General features: G+C 42.8%; 1 protein-coding gene and 1 long non-coding RNA gene across 13 annotated transcripts in view; one reads left to right on the top strand and one right to left on the bottom strand.

The window, feature by feature from the left end:
* The window catches only part of auts2a (activator of transcription and developmental regulator AUTS2 a), a 418,508-nt gene that overhangs the window by 144,452 nt on the left and 254,509 nt on the right, over positions 1 to 19,547 (top strand). For 2 of the 12 annotated variants that reach the window (XM_085173996.1, XM_085173994.1), the window contains exon 1: positions 6,113 to 11,693. The exons of the other annotated variants lie outside the window; for them this stretch is intronic. In XM_085173996.1, coding sequence (XP_085030122.1) covers positions 11,646 to 11,693 — 48 coding nt within the window. In that variant the 5' untranslated portion in view covers positions 6,113 to 11,645. Of the gene's footprint in view, positions 1 to 6,112; positions 11,694 to 19,547 lie in introns of those variants that run through there. 12 annotated transcript variants of the gene reach the window in all.
* Positions 5,884 to 19,290, bottom strand: LOC146509430 (uncharacterized). Its single transcript, XR_014876371.1, has 2 exons — positions 18,424 to 19,290; positions 5,884 to 6,118 (listed from the first exon to the last, which is right to left on the bottom strand). It is a non-coding gene; the product is annotated as an uncharacterized LOC146509430 (long non-coding RNA).

The following is a 19,547-nucleotide window of genomic DNA, read 5'->3' as shown; positions in this document are numbered from 1 at the left end:
TACCTTTATTTCCTTTTAACTGTGCTTTAGATCACTTTGATAGCTCTCTCCCAAGCTGCCGTTAACCTTGATTCAAAGGTCTTTGGCTCATCTCTTGGAGTTGACCTGTTAAGAGCTGCGGTGGAGGTGACTGCTTTGATGCCTTTATGCTGCCTCTGCTGCTTCCCTGACTTGCCTCGAGCTATACATTACACTTACGCACAAGACTGTCAGAAGAAATGGAGAAGCTGAGAACACACGGGTGTGTTTGCGCATCTTGTGATGCTGAGATGTTGGACAGAGTCAGAGGCCACATGCAGCAGCAGTGCATCGCCCATCCCCCTCCTCCCTGATGCATTTCCCCTGTCAGCGTACACATGTAGTTCATAGGTTACAATCAATAATTTAACTAGACTGTTGTGAAGGAGCGCGAGTAATGAGATGCGGCCTGTTCTTCAGAGTTTGTAATGGGGTCGCTCCCCGTAAGGACCCCTGGCTGGATCGCCTCCTTCTTCTTCTAGGATCACGTGTTTTGGCTCAGAGGTCATTATCCTCTGCTCCCAGTCCCATGTGTCTTTGGCCCGGGTGGGGGGGGGGGGGGGGGGTGGTAAAGGAGGCATCGGCAGAATACTTGCTGCCTGTAGCTACATAGAAATAGGGCTGGGTATCGTCACTGATTTCTAGAATAGATTCAATTCCGATTCACAAGGTCCAGAATCGATTCAATCCACGATTCGATTTAATTCGATTCGATTCGATTTAATTCGATTCGATTCGATTTAATTCGATTCGATTCGATTCACTTTGATTTGAATCTGGGAAATTTTGACAGTCAGAAATATTATAATTCAGATCAGTACATTTACATATTTTTGTATCTATAAAAAGGAAGCTGACACACACAAGACTTTATCAAAGGTGTGAGCGTCACAGCAGAGGCCTTTGTGTCAAAGTAGCTGAAGATAAAACACAGAAAAACATGAAGGTGATTTTCCTGTTCTGGGATTTTATAAAAATTTTCTGCAGTAGATCAAAAACAAAAGAAAACCATTAATCAACATATGAACATTACCTCTGAAGTTACAGCGGTTTTATTAGAGACACGGCGTTTTGCATTTTGCATAATTTTAAAAAGTTTAAATTTGTTCAGCATTGAACGGCAGAAATTAGGTTTTATTTTCGGAAGTATATAAAACGGAAAGAGAAAAAAAGTCGGCCGATAGCGCTGTAAACAAAGGTAGACTTGTGCGTAACAAGCAAGTGAATAATGCAGAAAACCATACAGAGAGAGAGAGGGGGAGAGAGAGAGAGAGAGAGAGAGAGCTGTGCATCATGGTAGAAGCAAAACAGTAAAAGTCAGAGTGAATACATGACGATGTTTATGTGAAGCCTAGTTTGGATCTTCTTTTGCTGCTGGTTCGGTCAATATTGTTTGGAGAGACATCAAACTAACAGCTTTACAATCAGTGCATAAAGGGCGTGAACACAAAGTGCGGACCGCCAACAGATCAGAATCAGCGAGCTGTCGGCTTTCAGCCCCGACTGTGAGAAATTCGACATCTGATTCTGATCCGCGGGTCCGCGCTGTGTGTTCACGTCTTTGTGCAGAATCCGTGTTCCTGCTCTCATTTACTGTCTTAGCTGTTTGGTGGTTGTTGAAGTTTTGTGAGATTTCACCTGAGATTCTGGCATTTCGGGCAAAATAAATTTATATTAAAAAATCGATTCAGGATTTTAATGAATCGATTTTACGTAATCCAAGCCAGAATCGATTTTAATCGATAAATCGATTATAAAAACCCACCCCTACATAGAAACAAAATGTGTGAAATCCAAAACAAGATATTATTTTGTAATATTTTACTGTGACCTTTGAAGGTTGTTTGTAAATTAGAGGTGGGAATCACCATACATCCCACGATATGATATTATTGCAATTTTTAAAAATATTTTGCGATATTCAGATTCTGTACATAAAGGTAAACTTTATCAATATTCATTTTCTCTAATAACAAAGTCTCACACTCAGTCTTTCTCTCATTTCAGTTTGATTGTTGACAAACTGAACGGTTTGTATTACAGTCTAGTCCAACTTAACTGAATCAACCATCTGGTACAATTATAGCTATTCTGAACTATGCAGTTTATGAAAACTATGCAGCCCCTTCAGCAACTGAAGAATTTGAAAGTCAATTAAAACAAAATATAATTTTACATTAAATAAAAAAGTTTTAAACTTCATTAAAATAAAACATGTCTTAAATTAAAATAAGTAAACTGTCATGTTTATTGCTGCCAAAAACAAGTTAAACACATTTGGACAGTGAAGGAATGTCAGGATTCTTGCTCAGAAAAAGGATCAACATGCTCTGAAGTCAGAGCACAAAAACCTTTTTGTAACAAAATATCGATTTCTGCTGTCCCTGTATCCATACATTATTAGCGAACAAAATATCACCATGCTACACAGTATCGATTTCCCCCACCCCTATTGTAAATGTAATTATATCTAAATTTAGCTTTACATGCTGTCATTTGGTGAAATAGATGGTTACATGCTCAGATACAGACACTGTAATGGGAGTGATTGTTACAATTATTTTTTGAATTAATATTATTATTCCAGCCTTTCCCTCACAGCTTAGCTTGTTCTAGCTTTAGCCATGTCGCTGGTTAGTAGGATATTGTGGAGCCGTGATCACCCATTTGGATCGTTTGTAAGAAACGAGTTGAATATAAATTACATTTCTTATTTTTATAGTTGCTCATTATTCAGCAGGGCTTTTTTAAAAATATAAATGAATTTGAGTGGATTGGTGAGATAAAAGGACGACTGTAATTATGTGGGAGCATAAATGCAAAATAGAAGATGGAGTTACGCTGCAGAGTGAGCACAGAGAGGACTCCTTCAACATTTATCCAACACTTCCCATTTTTATTTTCTCTTCTTTGCTTTAAGTAGATTAGTTTGGCATCTGGTGCAAAATTCACGTTTCTGAGGTTCTTGATCTCCTTCCTACACCGTTAGAGATGCTCCTCTATTATCTTTCATCATAATTCTATTCTTACAAACAGCCTTTTTCTTCCGTTTTAATACTAGAAGCACCAAGAGGGTCATTTTAACCTCATCCTGCAAAGACAACAGCCATTGAAGACATGTAGTTGTTATTTTCTAGTAACAGTTTAGGTTTTAGGGCTATTATTCATTTTAGAATTCATAATAAAGATACATATACTCGAATAATATAATTTTCTGTGTGAGGAAGTGTTACACTGCACAGCTGTCTGACAGACAGACGGGGGGAGGTAACCAAGCAACAGTGTGTGCACGGCATGGCAGAAATCAATGAGTCCCGTATCTGGGAAGTTCACGTTTGTACTCTGTACCAGTGGAGGGTGTGGCCATTGAAGGTCTGTGAAATCCTGAGCTTAAAGGTTGGCAAGATGGACAGCGTGGGTAACTCGCTGGAGAGTACAAGCAGGAGAAGGTACGCCTCGCTGTGGAAAGGAAGGACTCTGCTGATGGAGCACAAACGTTAGCGTCTGCACAGTCTGAAAGTGAAAGGGGCAAATCGAGGTCAGCCACACCATCACAAACCTCCAACTTGTTAAAACTGGACATATTGGACTAAACCTGCGAGCATTACTAATGTTCTGATCCAAAGCAGGCAAGAAACAGCAAAAGACCACAGTATGGGCGCGACATGATAACGGCGCATAGAGGCCCAGTAATGTGCTCATGCTGGGTCAGCACGCCACCCTTTTCCCACCATCTTGGAGTCCTTTTTACGATTAATGGGCAAATGGTGCGGAGGATTTATACATCTGGTGTCTATGCTGATCAACGATCATTGTCGCCCTCTCAGGGTTTTTATTAGCACTGTTCATTTTAAAGCTCAGTTCTTAAACCTGACGATGTAACTGCATCGGCTCAGTTTGCCAGACGTCAAATATTTGAACGGCTCAGAAAAGAATCACTCTGAGGCTAACGAAGATTTGAATGGGCACATGGAAGCTGAGGATCAGGAATTTATCCAAACCATGCAGCAGTGTATTAATGACTAAGCTCATGCTGGGGATGGATCATCTCAGGTGTTCTTGTGGCTGACGTTTGGCCCATTTTCTGCACATTTTTCCTGCTGCAGTTGCATTTCTCTCTGCCCATCAGGGGCCTTATATGATCCAAACCATAGCTGTGTAGCTAGCCACCACGTAGCACCATTATACACCAGCTAGTCCAACTTCAGCAACCCTGCAAACGTCACTGCTGTTTAGTTTTCCATCTTCATTTATGTCCGACATGACAGCAGAGATGTACGTTTGCATTTTCCAGAAATCCCTCAGTCTGAACATCCTATATCATTATATGGAAACAAGCTTACTTGAGTTGCGACCAGGAAACGGCTAATGACATCAGATTGCAAGCAGCTAGAAGGGGTGGTGAGAAAGACTGGGCATCTCTGGACTGTTGCCCCCATGACATGAAGCTCGAAAAGTACTGGTCCTATTGGTAGATGTCTTGGTTTTGACATTTAGTATTTTAATGTCAAAACCATGGGAAGAATATGAAAGACTTTGTGGTCTTGCACTGTGTGATTTTCAGTCTGTTGTGGGTGCAGACGCTCCATGTAAGAGACTTTGAGACCCTGTTTAGCATCACGAGTTCTGACTTAGCCTCCAGCCATCCTGTTTCTGAACATATAACTTACAGTGCCCCCACACACCACTCACCCTGTTTCTAGTCTCTGTCTGTGAGCAATTAGTCTGTGTTTATCTGTTTCCTGCTTTCATCTGATCTGTTCGCTGACCAGTGCTGGGACAGCTGGGTCTGTAGGCTGCTTCCCTAGGAGAGGGTGAATGCGTGCAAAGGAGCTGAGGAAGGGAGGAGGTGAACTGAAACATCATGGAGCTGGCATTGGCTCATGCATCTGCAAGTTATTGGAACATGGAGTATTTCCCCTCCTTTTTATGTTCCTTGTTGCTCTCTGGAGTCTATTTTCCCCCACTTCAACCAGACCCCCAACCAAATCGCGTGCTGAATTGTTTGGAAATGACTCCAAATGAAGCCTTGGCTCTGTACTCAGACTCTGTGTGTGTGCGTGTGTGTGTTTTTGCACGCCAGTTTGAACCTGCGATCATTTCTGCAGGCCTTTGGCAAAGTCAGCACACGACATGTTGGTACTCTTACATGAATTTGACAAACCATCTTCTTTTTTCAGCACGGTGTAGTAGAAACACTTTTGTGGAGGTTTATTTGGCATTTACTTTATTTACATGTGTGGGATTTATTTATCTTTGCAGTATGAAGGCAAGGTCAGGTCATTTTCCGTCAATCCGGTCTTCAAGTGATGACTTGATGAATCCTGCTTCTGGGCCCAAACTAAGGCTGTTGTGTTTTTAACATGTTTTAATGTTTTGTATCTTCTTCTATTTAATCTCAACAAGCTCCTAAAAACAGTCAGTGATCACTGTCGGCCTCTCTCGGTTTTTATTACTGCTAATCATTTTAAAGCTCAGTTTTTTAAACCTTACGATGCAACTCCAGCCCATGCAGCAGTATATTAATGACTAACCTCGTATTGTGGATGGATTATCTCAGTTGTTCTCCTGACTGAAGTTTGGTCCGTTTACAGCATCCTGCCATGGGTTTGCATTTGTCCCTAACCATCGGGAACCCTCACGTTAACTTTTATCCAGTGGAAAAAAGTTAGCATTCATCCTCCAGCTTCATTGTGTTTATGCTAACATAGCTGTGTCGCTAGCGATCACGTAGCACATCATTATATAGCAGCTAGCCCAACGTCAGTAACCCTACAAACGTCACTGCTGTTTAGTTTTCTGTCTTCATTTATGTTAGAAGTGATAGCAGAGCTGTACGTTTGAATTCTTTCAGAAATCTCTCAGTCAGAACATGCTACATCATGCTTAGGTAACTAGCAAAACTAGCGAGCTAACTTCCGCTAACTTCCTGCTAACTTCTAACTCCGTTAAATGTAATAAATCCTGTTTTCATGGATGCCTGGATGTTAAACTTGATTGTTACACCTGGTAAAGCAGCAATGCTGATCATTTTATTAAAGACGAAAGAATTTAGTTTTTAACTCTCAGTGATGCTGCAGTGATCGTTTGGCTTTGGGACCTGAAGCGGAGTTTGGACCCAGACACGGCTAATAACATCAGACTTAAAGACCGGATAGACTTCTGAGAGAAATACTTCACTGTTTCATGAGTGTATCACTCCACCGTCCATCTAATGCCATCCCAGAAAATCAGTTCTGTTCATTTTGACACAAAGCTTTTAGTAAAATCTCAGTTTATGAGGATTCATCGAGGTATTTAAAGGCATCTTCATGTCTGTGTATTTGATGCATTTTTGTATAACTAAATCAGTAGAAGGACTTCTGTGTCCAAAAGCCTTAGTTGTGCTTTGTTTATAATTAGTAAATGCTGTAATTGCCCATTAACATGTTAGCATGCTAGTTTTAGCATTAAGCTCAGAGCATTATGTAACAGTTGCTAGCTTTGACCAGTTTGAAGTTATTTCCTGCCCCAAAACTCGGTTAGGTAGATTAGCATTAAATACAGATTCCTCCTTCATCACATTATTGCTCGTTTGCTTTTTCCCCTACATGAATTATTTCCTTGTAAGTCTCACTGCATACTTTTTTACAGTAATAAAGCTAAACTAGTGGTCAGTGGTCAGCTCTCCTAAAGGAACAAACAAGTTATTGCTGCACCTCATGGACCTTAATACAAGCTTCCTCACTGCATTACAGCAAAAGTAATTTGTGCCAAGGCAGCCTGGTGCTATAATCCCCAGCAGTCGAAGGCAGAGGGGAGCAGGCTAACGTGATTTCCTGGCTGTGGCCTAGACGGGACTCAGACCTGTATTATCTGGCCATCAGAGAGACTTAGCTTCAACAGTAATATCTGTGTGGAGAGCAGGAAATGGCCTTTGTGTTGCTGGCCAATACAGCCTGCGGAGAGGAAGCGAGGAAACATGCACTGTGCCGTGCCGGCCCATTGCAGCAGTGTTGTAGAGGAGCGGGGGTGTCGTTTGTTGTAAAGCCTTCCCTCCTTCACTAACAGTTCCCACAGGTGAGTTTCATTAAAAAAGTGTCTCTCATTTGTCTCCATTTATTTTTTAACCTTATATTTGATTATGTAAGAGGACTATGTTGCAGCACAGAGCTGCTTCTGAGTTTAAACGATTAACGCAAACTCTAAGGAGGAAGTGTTTTGCAGGATGGCGTGCTCACTCTTTTTGATGCTAGCAGGTTTAATGGAAAATCGGAGCAGAGCTGAAGCGTTGTAGCTCACGGGGTTGAACATCTGGGCCGCTGCAGCCGGAGGAGAGAGCAAGCTAGCACATAAACAAAAAGTGTCAGGTTCACTGTACGTGCTCTCGTGTGTCGTACGCTAGGACGGACTTTGACAGCGATTATGACAAAGATGTCCACGCTAAAAACACAGCGTCACGCTCGAGTCTGTGCAGATTGGCAGCTCCAGAGCCTCTACAGCTAAAGCTTCCTCCCAGTTTGTGTTGAAATAGAAGAGACTCCTTTTTAGACATATTGATATTTGAGATATTTGTAGAAAAACTGGTGCATTTCAGCCTCCTCCTCACTCCTGATGCTGGTAAAGCCATGCAGAAACAAAGCTCATTGACCTCATGTTGGCCTGTTCTGTTGCCCCTGAACTTAATTGTTTTGATGTCTTTGCACGCTATATAACTGTGTAATTTGAGATCCAAAGAGATCTCAAGATAACCTTGTAATGCAATTGTGCACAGTCCTCAAAATATTATCAGCAAGCCACTGACGCTGCTCAGCTCTGTGTTGTGCCTAAACGCACACCAGTCGCTGAAACGATACCCTAAACTCTCTTTTTTGTTTTTTGGATTTCATCCCTCCGAGCTTTTGAAACTCTGTTATCCGGGCGCAGCGACGGCCGTGGGGGACACGGCCAAGCGTAGGCATGTGTGTGGGAAGTGAGCAGGCAGGCAGGCTGTCACTTAGCATTACAGCACTACAGGCTCCCCATGGGTGGCATGAGGAGAGTGGAAAGTGATAAGACAAGAGAGAAAGAAGAGTAAGGAGGAAGAAGAGGACTGAAGCGAATGATATACAGCAGCCCACACGCGCTCAGCCCCAGCAGCCCTGAGTCAAGGAAACCTGCTGTTTGTTTTTCTTCTGATTAGACCGACTGCTGAAGACAAGCCCTCCGTACGTCACTGCTGACCTAAAAATGCAGAGGAAGGGGTTAAAAAATGACACGTAATGTTCATGTGGTGGGCTGTGGATCAGTAAATGATGTTGTTGAAATACAAGTTTATATAAAATAGACATAAATGTTACTGCAGGACAAACTGTAGTCGTCCCACTTTCATTGCTTAGTGCAGACGTCCTCAGTGGCTAATAAAAACAGGACAAATTAGCTGTTAGTTAATTTGATAGGTTCATGTTAAATGATGGTTTCGTGTATCAAATTTGTCATGCAGGAAAAATCAGTGACATTACCTGCTTTGTTTGTTTGCAGACCAACTGTGCCTGCACGCACGCAGAGATGCTGTCTCCTAAATGTCAGCTGTTTAAAGATATGCAAATGTCTCATTTTCAGCGAGCAGTCCTCGTCTCAGTGCTCAATAAACTATCCACAGACAGATGCAGGGAAATATGGCTCTGTGTTCTGTATCCACGATGAGCGTGGACCCTTCTTTACGCCCCTTTGTGTAGTCAGGCACGATCTGATATCCTCGTGTTGGTGTTGTTCCCAGATCATCATACTAAAGGTTGTTCCAGGATCAACATTGCAAGTGACCAATCAGAATGTTGTGATGTCATACTTTTGCGACTTCGGGAAAAACCGGCGTAAAACAAAAAACTGTACTTAAGCTGCGAGAAACCGCCTTTGTCCGCCGATCAACGGACCCTAACCCTTTAATAAACGCTAAGCAGAATTGATATTGTCCTTGCAACATTGGAATTTCATAAATGCACGAATGGGTTGGCGCGCAAAAGAATAACGTCACAATAATGTGATTGGTCACTTGCAATGTTGAACCTGGAACAACATTTTCATGATGATCTGGGAACAACACCAACACGACGATATCAGATCATCCGTGTAGTCAGCACAGAGTAGAACAGCTGTATTGATTATATCGATCGTTTACCAATCTGTTCCTGCTTCACTGCTGTAAACATGACGTGTGAAAGAGTCGGTCAGTCCTCCGCGATGTCCCACGATGGCATTAGATGCTGCCCCCCCCCATGTTGGCACAAACCTTGAACAAAGGGAGATTATGTTTCCATGGATGCTGACGCAGTGGCTCTCCTGTGTCTGATTACTTTTGTTTATAACCCACTGCTGTCCCATGACAGGGGTTGCCTCAGTTTACCTCGGGAGCTGCCAAATTTGGATAAACCCTGTGGGATACAGGAGCCCATTGTAGTTTCAAACCATCGTCAAAAGTGACATGATTATATACACAGCAGCAGCGCTGTGTGGATGGGATATGGGCTCTGTGCGCCAGCGGGAGCGGCAGAATGTAAACATTGACTGGGTGGCCCGTTCCCAGTCTCAAGTTGAGGCTAAAACTGAACTACATAACTTCAACTTCAATTAACTGCTGATTTAATTTCAAAATTAAATATATGAATGGATATATGAACCAGGACAGGTTGTCTGTCCCTCTGTGACAGACTGGCGACCTGTCCAGGCTGTACGATGCAGGCAGGGCACAGAGAGAGACAGACAACCATTCACACTCTCGGACACTTTAGGATCACCAGTTAACCCTTTAAAACCGGTCAGAGCAGCACGCTCTGTTTTGCGTAACTATTTTTAAATCCCGGTAGCTCTGCAACCACGTGAGCTAGCGCAATAATTTTTTTTGCATATGAAACCGGAGGAGTTGTACTTACATCTTATGCCATCAGCTTGTCCTCGGTCACAGTTTCCTTCCACATATATCTTTGCAAAAACTGCATAAAAAGCACTTGCAGCAACAAAAACATAATATTCCAGAAACACGCTTTGCCGATCCGATCAGCTGTTTGTAACACTTCCTACGTCCATCAGCGCGAACTATCGCATGTCCTCCATGTCCTGCTTGACTTTATGACTTTCTGTGTGGTTTCTGGGATGCTTAGGACTCATATTGCACTGCTGGAAATAGTTTATTTTGATGCATATGCTGCTTTTTTGCAAATTTGCATTATAATATTTATTTTCGTTTTTCCTGCAGTGTATAAAAATTGGTGTAATTAAAAAATAAAACTATGAAGACACTCAAAATAAATTTCCTGTGGTGGGAAACTATTTTGTGCAACTTTTTTGTATTTACAGTTTTGAGGGATACGCCTCTTAAATTTCTCTAACTAGAAATATATGTTAAAAAAACAAAAACGATTTTCAATTTTTTTGTAGTTTATTGCACTTTTTTGCAATTTATGTAATTACTATGCACTTAATGCAGACATATTATTAAAATCTGGGCTGTAATGGTTGTATTGATATATAGCAACTTGAAATGCTCCCAAAAATGGCTCCACAGCATGTAAACATATAATATAAGCTCTGACGGACTTGGTTCTATGGTAGGTCTTAAAGGGTTAAACCCCGCTGACTGCACGAGTACCCGGAGAGAACCCACACAAACACAGGGAAACATGCAAACGACACACAGCCAGATGGTGGATTCAAACTCGCAACCCTGTTTGCTGCAAGACAGCAATGCTAACCACCTCAGAGAGATATTTTATATCATGTAAAGTTGAATCAGGAAGCACAGAATAAGAATTCATGGAAATAAAATCAGTACATGGAATGTCCCAGTAGTTGGAATTTGATGAAACAGGAATACTAGATAAGCCGCTAACAACAATCTTTGCTACAATCCTTGTAAATATTTGAAGCGCTCATGCAGAGAGGAGTTTTGCCCAATCTGATCTCAGCATAAATACATTTGACGTAGCATTTAGGGGGTGCATTTGTTCAGCTGTCAGAGTGCATTTGGCCCAGGGGAGCTCTGAACCTTTGGAGTCAGACGAGCATCGGGCTGATTTCTGTAGAAATAATAAAGCAGACAGTGTTGGTTTACAGAGGGCAGAGAAACGTAAGATTGAAATAGATACAGAAGGGGGTTAAATGAGGTCGGAATGAAAGAGTTTACCGGTGCATAAAAGAGAGCAATGGGAAGCACGGAGAAGGTGATTTGAGTGAGCACAAGGCTCGAGAAGGGGGAACATAAAAAGAGTAAGTGAGGCAGAGAAAGTGAGCACATATGATAGGCAGGAAGAAAGAAAGGAAAGAGGGAGAGGGAAGTGCGGGAGGTTGGTGCTGCGGCGTGTAGAGTTAGCCCACTTAGAAGTAAAACATCTCTCTGCTGCGCCTCTGCTGGCATCTGCCACCACTGAACACAGCTGAAGCCCATCTGAGGAGCTCCTCTGTCAGCCTTCCAAACCCGACATGAGACACGCGGCACGCCGCGGCACGAAGACGAAGGAGTGAAGCAAACGGGAGCTGGCTCCGGGGCTTAAAGTGAGAGAAAGGAGCAGCACAAAGACCAACGGGATAAAGGAGCAGAAACATCCGAGTCATTAGGCTGCACGCTGATCATCAGTCATTCCTCACACACCGGATCAGGAGCAGAAGAGACAACGATGATCAAGTCCAGCTGGTTCTATGTCAAGTTCAAGTACAATGAGAAGGTACGTCCACATGCAGGTTTTACCTCGGGGCTGCAGGCCTGTGTTAAACACAGTTTCTAATGCCATCTGCATGATAATATTGTGTTTTTATGGGAGCACTGCACTTAAGTGAGAACACTTTCCACTTGTTGTTCGAGTGTTTGCAATAAAAGAATGAGTTCAGTTTTCTAAAAGTCTCCATTTGTGCTCTGAACTCTAAAAACAAACAGATTTATTTTGGTATTTCATAAATCTGCCTCGTTCTTCGCTCTCTGCTTTCACATTGTGTTCAAAGTGCTTGCTCTGAATAATTCGTGTAAACGTAACGTGAAGCAGATCCATACTTGTGATTTAATGCCATTGTAACGTCTGCTCGACGGCTGTTATGTTTCCATGACGGCAGAGCTTTTCTTGTGAGGTAGTGCACCTTTAGTGATGTCATCGTCTGGTCCTATAGCCTGTGATGAGTCTGACATTAGGCTGTGAAAGCCAAGCTTTGGGCCAGCCACTAGCACTTTCGCTAACTGCTTGCTGCTCTGCTAATGAATAGCTACAGTTACAACTGCCTTCAGTCAGTTAACCAGTCATTTAGGCAGCGAGGCCGTCTATCAGCCAGACGACCGCCACCAGCGACCATCTAGCTAGTCAGCTGTCCTCCTGCTAAGTTCCTGCCTCGTCTCTTTTCGTCTCGTGACCAACGCTTTTTTGTAGTGACCCCTTATGCCGATCGTATTCTCCACTTAGCATCAGGTGTCTGCCCTGTAGGATCATCCGAGCTATCCGGTTACAAAAAAATGGCTCAGTTTCCTTTGGTTTACTCTTGGTAGGCTGAAGCATTCGGCGCATTAAATATATGAAATAACAGTGTGCATGTGTTACACTGTCTTTGCTATAATCAGGGCTATTATAGCGGATAAGTGAGTGTGTGCCAAGTGGCCTCGTGGGAGCATCTGTGGTGCCCGAGGTGCTCCGTTTCCATCTGGTCTGCCATTTTGTACTTGAGCAGTCTCGGGGTGTGGAAGCAGGAAGATGGCTGCGCTGGTTTGATCTTTTCTAACCGAAATCTGTTTTTGCAGCCTGTCTAATATTTCATGATGTTTGTTTAAACAAACTTAATGAAAAAGAGGAGACTGCTTCGCTATGATGCAGAGATCGAATATTTCAAAGCATCTGCTTCTAAAAACGAGATGCACAAGTTTGGAAAGCGCTCTAATGCGCCTCCATTGTGTTTTATTGTGTTATATAAAACCTGCAAAGTGACATTAGAGATAAGTGGAACAGCTGGGGAGTGTCAGGTTAACAGTGTCAGTGTAACAGTGGATGCTGGTTAAGGCAACCATGCAAACAGCCGGTGGCAGAGTGTAGAAGTGTAGTGTCCTCCTCCTGTAGTGTTGTTTCAGTAACTCTATCATCCTTCCTGGATTCCACTATTTTCCTTCTTGTCTGTAGCTAAAAGAAAGTGTGCACAACAGTGTGTGTCAGTGCTTACGAGGGTAGCTGAATGTGCGTTGGCGGAGGCAAAGCTTATGCAGTCGCCTGCTTTTCCTGCTCCCAGCTGTCTTGCTTCAGAAGCAGCAGCCTCTGTGTGGTTACGTGTGATTGACAGGCATGCTTTCAGCAGCATGTGAATGGGAGCTGACCTTAAACAAGCGCTGCCATGTTTGACTGAGTGCCCGCCCCCCACCACCCACCTCTTTTGCTCTCTGAAGAAAAAGGGTGAGAAGGGCACAGAGTGCTGTAGCTTCTAAATCAAGACGGTGCGGGTCCTCAAAGTCTGGGGGAAGGGTAATTGCTGCCCCCGTGTGTGGGCTCATGCCTTAAGTGAGATAGGTGTAGGTAACGACTGGTGAGAGGTGGGAGGTCAGTTACATTCCTCAGAGTGGAAAGAGAGCACAACACCGAAATTGTGCTCTGTCTGTCTTTGCCAGGACCCCCAGTGGGCCGACTGTGGGGCTGCAGACCTACAGAGGGCAAACAGTGACCTTACTCCCACTGGACTAATTCAATTACACACACACCCTGTGATTAGTGTGTTAACTACAGCCTCTCCCATAGCTGGATGGCTGCACCCAGAGACACTTAAATTATAGTACAGAACTATCAAAATGTGCCATATTTTTCATACATGAGGTGCACCGTATTAAAAGGCGCATTAAGCGAAACAAAACAGTCAGATAAGTCTAACTTTACTCAACTCATTCTTCTTGCTTCCTCCACTTCTGTACCATTGATTCATTAATGCTGAATTCTCTCCAGCTGCTCTATTCCCATGTTGTTGCAGTATATTAATGACTAACCTCGTATTGTGGATGGATTATCTCAGTTGTTCTCCTGACTGAAGTTTGGTCCGTTTACAGTATCCTGCCATGCGATTGCATTTGTCTCTAACCATCGGGAACCCTCACGTTAACTTTTATCGAGTGGAAAAAAGTTAGCGTTCATCCTCCAGCTTCACTGTGTTTATGCTATGCTAACATAGCTGTGTAGCTAGCGATCACGTAGCACATCATTATATACCAGCTAGCCCAATGTCAGAAACCTTACAAACGTCACTGCTGTTTAGTTTTCTGTCTTCATTTATGTTGGAAGTGATAGCAGAGCTGTACGTTTGAATTCTTTCAGAAATCTCTCAGTCAGAACATGCTATATCATGCTTAGGTGGAAGCTAGCGAGCTAACTTCCTGCTAACCTCTAACTCTGTTAAATGTAATAAATTCTGTTTTCATGGATGCCTGGATGTTGAACTTAATTGTTACATCATTCATATATCATTTTATTAAAGATGAAAGAAACTCTCAGTGTTTGTTTGACTTTGGGACCTGAAGCAGACGGAGTTTAGGACCCAGATTCCTCTGCGAGGCTCCTGACTACGGTAGCCGTAATGCTCCATCAGGCGGTGCGGCTTCCTAGCTTAGCAAAGTCATGCTAAAACATTTTTGACAGATTGCTGAGCGCTGTGTACGACATGAAATCATTTTGAGGTCAATAAGCACAACCAGCATTCATACATAAGGCGCACTGATGATTTTTGAGAAAATTAAACGATTTTAAGTGCACCTTATAGTCTGAAAAATACAGTACATTTTTCTCACGGATGGCTGCATCTTCGTTTTCCCGACCTTCTTCCCCACACACTTTTGACAAATACATTTTTTGCTCATCTTCACCCCCAACTCCACATTTAAATTTGCGATACATCCGTTTGTGTTTGACAATATAACTGGCACAGAAAAGCAGAATTAGCATTGTGTGATGTTCTTTGGAACAAGCTTGAATGTAAAGACTGCCAGCTGAGAAACGAACACTTGAACAAATATATTTACTTTTCAACACTGATCATAAAGAGATAAGTTACCAACATCAATTTCTCAGTGCTTTGGAAAGTATCTGCTCCTGAGTATACATTTGGCAGATGGTTGGCTGCTTCTGCGGCTGGCACCTGTTAACCATTTACTGTAAGAGGCTTTTATTCATACTGCAGAAGTACAGTATGGTGACGTGCCCAATAGTTTCTTGGGTTTTTATACAAATAATGTCTGGCACACATCACAATATTTATCTATGAAGTATATCTCGTATCCAATTTTGCCGTTCGCGCAATGTTTTCTGCAAAATGACACACTCAGGGATCCTGTTATTACATTCAAACCTTGAAACAAATTGTGGCTTTCGTCGCATTTGCTTATTTATACGCAGGCTCTTTTGGTAAATACAAGCTGAGCCTGTGTTGCTCCGTAACGTGGTGCGGAGCTGCTCAACCTCAGTCAGTTTCTGTTTATCTGCAGCCTGTCAGAGTTATTTAAAGTATTCAAAGACAACAGAAATAATACGCTGAAGATTTTAACTTTATACAAGTCACACGGGAAGACTTCAAATATGATGAAGACTCTTGTATAGGATAAATGGTGATGGAGATTTACTTCAACATTAGAGTGTGAGCCCCGAGCAGACCGCTCGGTTCCCCCTGTAGAGTGAGGGGCTGTGGGATTGTTGACTCTGTATTTACTGAGCCTGTATGCTAGGCTTGGGTTGTGGATGCTGGGGGTGACTATAATGACTATAATGAATGTGAAAACGACAGAGTGGGTGTGGGTTAACATTAAGGACGGCTAATTGCAGGCTCTGGTGATGCCACAGTGTGTTATGAGATATGAGGGATAAATGGTGTGGAAGTCCCTCTTGGGTGGTTTCGTACATTTCAAACAAACTCGGAGAGAAGGATGAAGACGAATGCTATACGTCCACGTGAACCCTGGTGATTGGGGAACATAATCCTTGTCCTGAAGACTTCTGGGAGACGTTTGCTCCTTTGCTCCCAGGTTTTTAGTTTACATCTTATTTACCGTTTTTGAGGATTTCTCCAGCGTAGCCAAAGCTGTTTCCTTTTCATCAAATAATGAATGAGCTGAACAGCATCAAAGTTTTATCCCTCTGTCTATCCATCCACGCTTATAGGACTTTAATGAGAGTTTATTGGAGGCGTTTTAGTCAAGCCGGTTTAATTTATTTATGCTTAAAAGCTGGAGCACTAAGAAGCTTAGAGAACTTTCGACCTCGGCAGCACTTGCTGCAAAGCGGGACCTTCTTCTTTCTTTTTTCGCCATGAAATCCTTTCTTACGTTTACAGACATATTGAAATTCTAAGAAAGCACTTCAGAGCTTGCCAAAGGGATTACTGGTAAATCCCTGCAAACTCCAGATGTTTTCCCAGGCAGCACACAGCAAGGAAACATCGCCCAGCCCCTGTAAACATCTGTCAAACAAAAAGCCTCCGCCACAGAGGAGACAACAGAAGCTTAGAGCGAGTAAAGTAGCTCGACTAGTCAGATTTTCTCTTTATTAGATCTGTTTGTTCGCAAAGAGCTAAGTGATTTTTGCAGGGCCTGCGTTGCTATGAGCGAAAACCCTAAACTACGACTGAAATGTGTGGCAGAAGAAGATCATGAAGATGACTGTTCTGCCTACCTTCTGTCATGAAAAGCCAGAGCTGAAAAACTGTGACTGTTTTAAAAACGATGGTTTTAATGTTTGGAGGTATTCAGTGACACACGGTCAAAGTCTCGGCCACGTGTCTGAAAGACCGGGCCGCGGAGCTGCCAGTGAATGGTGAAGCCACGGGAGCAGTTTGCCTTTGTGTGTGTTTGTGTGTCGATGGCAGTCGCTGCTGGGTTCAGGCCTCGGGCAGGATCTCATATCTCCCTGCCATGTTTGTGTTAATTTGCTGGATGTAAACATGGTGAGTGGGCTGTAACAAGGCAGGGCCTGCCTCTGTGTCTCTGGTCTCTAGCCTCCTCAGCGGAAAACAGAATGGAGACGGGGAGCGGCTGACCAGTGTCTGGATCACTGAACAATTGCAGGCCGGAGAGAGAGCGTGAGCCCTCAGTGTAGCCACTAGGGACATAGCTGACAGATGGATGGAGCGAATGACTGGATGCCTAGCCAAGTGGAAAGACAACTTTTACCCACACGGGCTGTATGCTTTTGCTTGTCGCCTTTTATCTCCATCTCTTACACATAACCTGAAGGGTGAAAAACAAAAAAAGCAGGTTCTTCTACATTATGCATATCCACATGCTGTGGCTGGTGCAGACTTTGGTATGCATCTGTGTACAGTACTTATTAGAAGGGTCTTCAAACATATGGATGTTCACACACCATAGCAACACATGACAAATAACGGGGTGGGGGGTACACTGCAAAAACTCAAAGTCGTACCAAGTATATTTGTCTTATTTCTAGTCAAAATATCTAATTGCACTTAAAATGAGGCAGATTCAGCTGCAGCTTTAACACTTCAGTAACATATAGGAACTTGTTTTTAGACAGTGCATCTTGAAACTGGAGAATTTTCGATTGTTTCATTGGCAGATTTTTTCAGTTAATACAAGATATTTTTTGCTTGAAATAAGTGAAAACATCTGCCAATGGAACAAGTGCAGCCTCTTTGAAGAGGGCCACCAGGGATTCACAGTAGTTACGCAGGTGGAATATCTGCTTTTCTTTATATGATGAAACGTGTGCTGTCAATGTGTCAGGTAAGACTAAAACTTTGTGAAGAACCTTTGTGTACCGCATTTTTCAGACCATAAAGCGCACCGGATTATAATGCGCATTACGCGAAATTCCCATGTTGTTGCAGTATATTAATGACTAACCTCGTATTGTGGATGGATTATCTCAGTTGTTCTCCTGACTGAAGTTTGGTCCGTTTACAGCATCCTGCCATGCGATTGCATTTGTTTAACCATCAGGATCATGTTAACCTTTATCCAGTGGAAAAAAGTTAACGTTCATCCTCCAGCTTCACTGTGTTTATGCTATGCTAACATAGCTGTGTAGCTAGCGATCACGTAGCACATCATTATATACCAGCTAGTCCAACTTCAGTAACCCTACAAACGTCACTGCTGTTTAGTTTTCTGTCTTCATTTATGTTGGAAGTGACAGCAGAGCTGTACATTTGAATTCTTTCAGAAATCTCTCAGTCAGAACATGCTACATCATGTTTAGGTGGAAGCTAGCGAGCTAACTTCCTGCTAACAGTTAGCAGGAAGTTAGCTCACTACAGGATTTATTACATTTAACAGAGTTAGAAGTTAGCAGCTAACTTCTAACTCTGTTAAATGTAATAAATCCTGTTTTCATGGATGCCTGGATGTTGAACTTAATTGTTACATCATTCATATATCATTTTATTAAAGATGAAAGAATTTAGACAGTTTTTAATTCAGTGTTCGTTTGACTTTGGGACCTGAAGTAGACAGAGTTTAGGACCCAGATTCCTCCGCGAGGCTCCTGACTACGGTAGCTGTAATGCTCCAACAATCCATCAAGCGGTGCGGCTTCGTAGCTTAGCAAAGTCATGCTAAAACATTTTTGTCAGATCTTTGAGCACCGTGTAGCACATAAAATCGGTTCGAGGTCAGTAAGCACGACCAGAATTCATACATAAGGCGCACTGTCGATTTATGAGAAAATTAAATGATTTTAAGTGCACCTTATAGTGCAGAAAATATGGTATATGTTTTATGCAGACGGTATAATGGGACAATTGTTACTGATCACAAGCCTCCCAATTTGCCACTTTACTGGGAGTTATGTGGCAAAAATGGATTGGCACATTCATCTGCAAACAGCTGTTTTTCAGTTACCATGTTTTCCTTTACTGAGAGCGATGTTTGCTGTTTGCTAAGCAAACCTTTGTAGCTCTGAATCGATCTGAAAATGATTCTTTAAATTATACGCCCATATAGTTTGTTTTTCCTGTTTTCTCCCTCTCAGTTCTACCTGAGCTCATTAGCCCCAGTCACATTCCCACAGGAATGCTGGTCCTGCCTGCCGTCTGCTGCTCGCTCCTGAGCAGCTCAGGTTTCAGCTGCTGGATGACTGGGTACAGAGATGGTTCCCATAGTTGCGCTGCCTGAGCTCCATGGGTAGCCCCTGGTACCCTGGCTCAAAGACCCCTCTGTTGTCTCTTTTGTGCGCTCCCATGCCGGGTCGAGTTGGTTCACATAGACGACGCGACCTACAGGAATGTCACAGATTAGGATAGATCACATGCTACAGCCTGCTGGAAAGTAAAACTCCAGCAGTTCATTACACAGGTATGAATGTAAACCTGTGTGACTGTCTGGCAGTACCACAATATGTTGGCATGAGCCACAGAGCAGTGTTGTGCTTTTTTATTGACCTCAGCCTCGTTTTGAGTGAGGCTTTCTTTAAGATCTGACTAATTTGGTTTCCACAATGCATGTTGTCTAGATGTTTATTTTTGTCTGGACAGTGGGAAAAAGTGTGTTTATTGCTGTATACATCACAGTGTTCTGCGAGTGGCTGACAGTTTTCCTGTGAGATGGACGCTCCTGTTGTGCATTC

The sequence above is a fragment of the Neolamprologus multifasciatus genome, chromosome 10 (assembly GCF_963576455.1).
Source record: "Neolamprologus multifasciatus chromosome 10, fNeoMul1.2, whole genome shotgun sequence".
NCBI classification, from domain to species: Eukaryota; Metazoa; Chordata; class Actinopteri; order Cichliformes; family Cichlidae; genus Neolamprologus; species Neolamprologus multifasciatus.
This window is presented reverse-complemented; position numbering and strand designations above follow the sequence as displayed.